This window comes from Solenopsis invicta, chromosome 9 (genome assembly GCF_016802725.1).
Source record: "Solenopsis invicta isolate M01_SB chromosome 9, UNIL_Sinv_3.0, whole genome shotgun sequence".
Taxonomy (NCBI): Eukaryota; Metazoa; Arthropoda; class Insecta; order Hymenoptera; family Formicidae; genus Solenopsis; species Solenopsis invicta.
This window is the reverse complement of record NC_052672.1, coordinates 7,334,250-7,341,322: the sequence shown is the minus strand read 5'-3', so window position 1 is coordinate 7,341,322 and position 7,073 is coordinate 7,334,250. Positions and strand designations below refer to the sequence as shown.

Below are 7,073 nucleotides of genomic sequence, written 5' to 3'. Positions count from 1 at the left end.
TGATTCAATTCTACGTTTTCCTTCTGGTAATACAATACGTGTCAACGGATCGTGTTCGTGGCTACAAAAATGCCCTATGAGTATATATATATATGAGTATATATATATTTACAAATGTATACATATATACTCACACACACATAGACGACGGAATATTACAAACAATTGCGCATGCGTCACTACCGAGCTTTTTGCACGGCGAGATAACTCCAGAGGAGGAAATTTCGCAAGGGAGGAAAGCGCCGGCAGTCGGCGCCGAGCCGTTCCCGCGTGGTCTCATTGTTCCTGCCTCGATTTCACGTCTAAACCTTCCGCGATGGTACTTCCCGATTACGACTTTCGATCTACCGCGATGTAAGAAACTGCACTTTAATTCGGAATTAGTGAAATTTTATTTAATAGCAGTACTGTGCTTATAATTATGATCATCAGTGACCATTCACTATTTTCTAGTGATTTAATTTCAATTAAGAAGGGGATTATCTCACTAATTGGAATCAGTGCCTCATTACTGCGAGACAGTGCACGTATCATTAATTGATATAGTTATAAGTGTAGCACCGAAATAAAATTATTCATTGTCTTTCAATGGTTAATACATTGATTCCGATTTATATAGTGCATTCTTTAAAGTTTTATTTAGTGAGAAAAAGTTCCAAACTGTAGTGAAGAATACTTTCTAAGTTGAAATCAGTGTATCATTTGCCTGAAAGACAGTAAACAGTCTTATTTCAGTAGTATACTTCAGTAGTATCAATCAATGATATAAGCACTATCTTTCAGTGATAATTCATTGATTCTGATCAGTAAGATCAGTGATAATACATTGATTCCAATCAATGAGAGTACCTTCTTCTTAAAGGTTTAGGCAGTCAAATTGCTTAAAAATAGCTCTTTTTTACGAGTCAATTGCAAAGAAATAAAAGCATATCTAGATTTATCCTTTTACATAATGCTTATTGCTAGCATGTAAATAGAAAAAAAATTGGTATTGTATATATATATATATATATATATGAAAAATATTGCTATCCTATTTTTTAAATTCTGTACCGCTTCAAGAGTAAGAACACTTTTCTTAAAATTCTCATATGGTCATCCATTGTCGCGCCGTTTTTGAAATATATAAACATTTTTCTTATGGAATGTTGTTTGTCAGACTCGTAGTTTTCGGCCAAACTTAAAAAAAAAGAACCGGAATTGCAACAAAATAATTAAAATAACAGCCAAAAAACAACGATGTTTTTTGAAATATTTTTTTGTTGCTACTGGCTTTTTAATTTTTTAAAGAAAAACTCGGATTTTTATATATACATATATCAGAGGTTTGACCGGAAATAACACTTGTTTTAATCTCATTCTCTATCCCAGAATTTTTTTAAATTAATCCGAATCTCCGTTTGTTCGTAATCAAAGCAAAACCAAGAGACAAAAAATTTTCGAGAAAAACGCGATATATACATATATACGTGTGTGTGTGTGTGTGTGTGTGTGTGTGTGTGTGTGTTTGTGTAAGTTAAATATATATATTTAATCACAATTTAATTTTATCAATATGCTAGCAATAAATATTGTGTAAAAGAGTAAATCTGGATATGCTTTTATTTGTTTGCCATTGACTCATAAAGAAGAGCTTTATTTTCGACTGCATAAATCTTTTAAGCGAAATCATTGAAAAACAGTGAATAATCACTAATAATCACAGTTATAAGTATAGCACTGTAAATCTGTAAAATTTCATTGATTCAGATTTAGAGGGTAGAGATTTAAAGAGCGGCAGACACTGTTTCATAAGATCTATGTGAAGATCTATCAGCATGGCCATCATGCAGACCTGCTGCTGCTGGCAGTCAGTTCGCAAAGGCAGCTATGCCTGTAGCGTTTACACGCTGGTAAGTATATGAATGAAGTTTTTATTTATTTATACCTATATATAATTTCTAATTTTACTTGTAATACTTCAAGTGTTTACACAGTTTTCTGTACATTTAATTGGGCAGAATATAAATCTCTAAAGTGTCTGAAGTTAAAAAGTTACAAAATCAGTATTTTAATATATTTAAAATAATTATTATTTAAAACAAAAGAAACGGTTTTTGATAGTTCTTTTTAAAAATAATTTCGTTTATTATAACAATGAAGTAGACATCAAAAAATAAGGATGTTAACTTTTACAACTTTTAACATATCCAGATTAAATGGTTCAGTGAGCAGTTCTGAGACGAGATACATTTTTAGCAGTTACATAATTCCTGATACTTTTTTTACAACTTTTGGTTCAAAAAATTTCTCTCAAATATCAAACATATTTCAAAGTTAGAATTTTAACGATTACTGATAAGTAAAAAATTGCGATAATTGAATATAACTACGAAAATTATATAGTTCTACATGGAAAGAATGATTTTGCTAAAAAATTTAAAAATTTAACTAAACACAGATGAAAATAATTTAAACCACTAAAATAATTATGTAGGACATGCAAACATAATGAGCAATGCAGCAAAAGTTTCAACATTCTATAATCAGCTTGTGCACCTTATATAATTAGTTTGATGGTGTAACATCTAACAAAATGATTAATTCAGATCTGTATCTAGTTAAATTTTTAAGTACTTTAGAAAAAACTATTTATTTCATGTAATCATTATAGTTTATGAGATATATAATTTTAAAAATTAATAAATTTTTACAAAGTATTTTGGAATTCACGAATTCTAATAAAAAATGTTAGATTTCTGAATTATATTTGATAAGACACGAAAAAAATTTCTCAGCTCACATCTATGAAGTTAGCACGATACCTCTCCCTCTAAAATACAAGAAGATAATAACTATTTCTGGAACTTTTAGCAGCAGTGCATTGATGAATTAAAAATTTTGAAGTCGTATCCTTATTTTTTGAAGTCTACTTTTATTGTTATAACAGCAATTAACGGAACTTCTGAAAGTTATAATTCATTCTTTTGTTTTGAATAATTCAAAATTTAAGACAGAACTATAATTTTGTAGACAAAAAGAAATAATATTGTTATTGTAACAAAAGTGTTTTTACAGTTGTATGTTTGTAGTTTTAGCAAAAAATCTTAGTTGACACAATTAATTTTAAAAATTATTTGTTAGTAGAAGAAAATCTGTTTTAATACAAATTGAACAAGAATGCCTTCTACAGTCGCAGCTAAGTCTTCTTGTATTGTTTGTGTAATTTTATATACTTTCCTCAAGTTCAATGAACTGCGCGTCAAATTAATTTTTAGTTATAACACAATTCTAAATTGAACAAGATTAAGTAATATCACGTATTATTAAATATTAACTCTTTTCCCTCCTGAAAAAACTGTAAAGAAATTATTGCGAAAAATATCACTTCAGCCAGAGTTCGAACCTGGGACCTCTCGAATCTTCAGTACGAGCGTCTTAGCCAACTCGACCACTGAGGCTGTGATAATATTTCTCGCACTAATCGACTATGAGTTAGAACGCTTTCCAAGGCAGCATGACTTTTAAAGTAGTAGAGAGAGATATTTTGACCGTATTTTTTGCAATAATTTCTTTACAGTTTTTTCAGGGGGGAAAAAGGTTAATATTTAATAATACGTAATATTACTTATCTTGTTCAATTTAGAATTGTGTTATGACTGAAAATTAATTTGGCGCGCAGTTCATTGAACTTGAGGAAAGTATATAAAATTACATAAACAGTACAAGCACAAAGACTAGCTGCGACCGTAGAAGGCATTGTTCAATTTGTATTGATACAGCAACGGTCAAAATATTTCTCTTTACTACTTAAAATCTGTTTTGTTGCTAAAATAAAACAAAATTGCTGAGTGTATTTGTTAAAGACAAATAGAGTTAAAGCAAAATATATTTTTAGCAAATTTGCTAAAAAACTTTTGCTATTAGATTTAAATAGTACTCATACAAATAGACTCACACATACCAAGCTTAATTCCATGATCTTATAGCAGAATAATTTGTAATTTTAGCTAACTTATATCTAACAAATATAATTAGTAATCTTAATTAACTTCTTTGCTATCCACATAATAACTAATAAATTTTGCTAAAGCAGCGTAAAATCTAATATGCTAGCAAATTATTTTTCTCCGTGTAATAGTGTTAACTTTACATGTTTAATTATTGGAATTTTTTTTCTTTTGTTAAATATTGAAAATCTTTACGTATAAATTATTCTATTTTTCACATTTTTATTTTAGCATAAAGTAATATTAAAAAAGTTTTGTACAAGTTTCTTTAATATTAAATTTTAGGTTTATTTTCTTTCAAAAATTTAGAAAACTGACAGTTTCATGTATATTCTGCTTTAACAAATTATATATCTCATAAATTTATAAAAGATAAATTTATAATAAATAATTGTGATTTTTAAATTAGATACATTTATACATACAAATCTTTCATGTCTCAACAAGAAAACAATGGTATTTTAATAATTAACATTTAATAACTTTTAATAACAATAAAATTACCAACAAACTTTTAAAAATTAAAACCAATGATATTTTAAGAAGGCTAATGAGAGTCAAGTGCCGTTCTTGATGCATTAGTTATATTTAGACTTTAATTAGTACAAGTGGTATACATTTATTAAAAAAAAATTTTTTTCTTATTACGGGTATTTTACCAGGAAAATACCACTTTTTTTTTGCTTTTCCTGTTTCTTTCCTCTCTTTCTCAAACTTCTTTCTGCTTGTACAACACTAGCGTACATCTTTATTGATCCCTCTACTTTTATTCGGGCCCGACGGCCCTATAAAATATTTAAAATACGATAAAAGTAATACGAATCAATAATAAATTATACATTTTCTGGTAACGCTTAACTAAACTTTAACAAGATAAAACATTAGAGTTTTCTTTTTACACAAGTAAAAAGATTTGAAATGTTATTGTAATAAAAATATTTTTATAACACTTTCCGTCAATAATTTTTACAAATTTATTAAAAACTATTACGTTACGATATTTATATACTTTCGTAAATATGGTATGCGATTTTGTAATACAATTGTATAAGAAGTTTGCAACCACAGAATATTACCGCAATACCTATATCAAGCCGTCTGCTGACTCGAATATAACGTTCATCAACGAGAAGCACTCTTAAAGCACAACGAAATGTTACTGAATGTGACAATTTCTATAGCAGTTATAGCTAACGGAGTAACATGATGTCACGATGCAACTAAAGCTTGAAATCCCGCAGCTTTTGTAATAAAGCATATCTGTGATATATTTCCATGATGTCAAAAGCATCTTTTATAAAAGATGGAAATTCATGGAAATGTAAAGCGCGTTCCCTCATTAGAGACATTTTTTCAAATATCTTTCAAAAACTCAGAGTTTTTAAATTTTTCTTATTAATAAATATCTTCACTGAATGTTTAAATAACTTCAACCGTAAAAAAAATAAAATTTATATTTATAAAAAATTGCTTATGCAGGTTTGTAATTGTTTCTTATTTATAATCTGATACGTGCTTAATTTCCCGCGTTGACACAGAGTCTGACACCTAATGAAATTCTTTTTAAACAGAATATCAAGTTTTTTGCAACGCAATAATTTAATAAAAAATGATAATATTAATAATAATGTGTTAGTAATGCTCGTTATTTTTGCAAAGCAAAATATAACAGAAAATGACCTAATTAACAAGCAATTATGGATGGATATCGCAATTTATAATAACGGGTTTATTCTCCTTACATATTATGCAAGAATGTTCTGACTGTACTACGTCTTCATCAAGCTTAATACATAACAATCTTTTTAAAAAATGTATAAAATGACAATTTAATCCACAAACATCATATATCCTTTATAAATTATTAGTAAGAGCTTTTATCGAGATGCACTCAACCTTGCGAGGAGATTATCTTTGTTGCACGTTGTCTGTTCTAAATCCAAGTAAAATTTTTGTAACTGATTCTTTGGTCAGAAGCAAAAAATCCGTTAAGTCCAAATAATGCTCATGCATTATAAAGTTAAAAGCAACAGACTCGATCTATAGATAAGTCAAATAAATAAAATTGGACTGATAAAAAAAATAATACAAATAATAAGAAAAAAATTATTGAATTTACAGCAACAAAACGATCTCCAAACAAAATTTAAAGTTAAAATGGTTAAAGATAAATTAATAAAATGAAGCGAATGAATAAATAAATTATTAATTGATTAATAAATGACTGTGCGAGTTTTCAATATGTAGATTAATAATAAATTAAAAATTAAAGTCTGTTAGTTTCTTTTTTCTTAAAATTTTTTGTAAATATATTCTTCTAAAATACTAAAATAAAAATTATCTAGTAGTTCAATGTCTTTTTACAATTTAAATTATTTTTTTTTTTTTAACAAACAGACCAGCTCGTTAATGTCAATAACAAATTAAAATGAATATTGGATCAAATTAACGAGTAACTTTAACGGTTTGAAGACAATCAAGTAAGATCAAAACATGTTCCGTGATTAATATTTATATGTAGGATAATATGATTTTAAGAAGGATAAAATAGAAATAAATATAATGATTAAAATAGTTGTTATTAATAATGTCGCAATTTAATCAAATACGCGATTTAAATAATTACATATATAGAGCGAATCTTGTCGCTTCAGTCGAATTAATAATATCAATCGTCTCTTGCAAAAGTTCACGTAAAAGGAAAAAACGAACTCGTGGCTAACTCTGAATTTCCGCACTCTGTCTCTGTTTATCTCTTACTCTGTCCTTATACACTCTGTCTCTGACACGGAGCACTGTCTCGGCTCGCGACTCACAGCGGACTCTCGCTCGCTCGCGCTCTTCCAAATTCCGACAACATATAAGGTCATTACGATTATCGACCGATAACAATCGATCTTCGATCCCTCGATCCTTGTCCGATATCTATTCTCCTACATATATATTGTAAAAAAATTACAAGATTAATTGAAGTTTTAAATTTGCTTGTTAATTTGGCCTAATATTTATTTTCATTCTTTTTTTGTTCCATTATGTAAATTATTTTTTAAACGAGTTTTTTATAATAATTGTTCTCATGGTCTA

At 28.1% G+C, this 7,073-nt stretch overlaps 1 protein-coding gene and 1 non-coding gene across 7 annotated transcripts in view; one reads left to right on the top strand and one right to left on the bottom strand.

The window, feature by feature from the left end:
* Positions 1-228: 228 nt before the first annotated feature.
* Positions 229-7,073, top strand: part of LOC113004711 — a 42,053-nt gene continuing 35,208 nt past the window's right edge. For all 6 annotated transcript variants that reach the window (XR_003269175.2, XR_003269172.2, XR_005575518.1 and 3 more), the window contains exons 1-2: positions 229-354; positions 1,750-1,892. Coding sequence is in view for 1 of the 6 variants with exons in the window: in XM_026138900.2 (XP_025994685.1) it covers positions 1,818-1,892 (75 nt within the window). In the remaining 5 variants the exon portion in view is untranslated. The remainder of the gene's footprint in view (positions 355-1,749; positions 1,893-7,073) is intronic.
* On the bottom strand, positions 3,365-3,440 carry Trnaf-gaa. The gene has a single exon. It is a non-coding gene; the product is annotated as a tRNA-Phe (tRNA).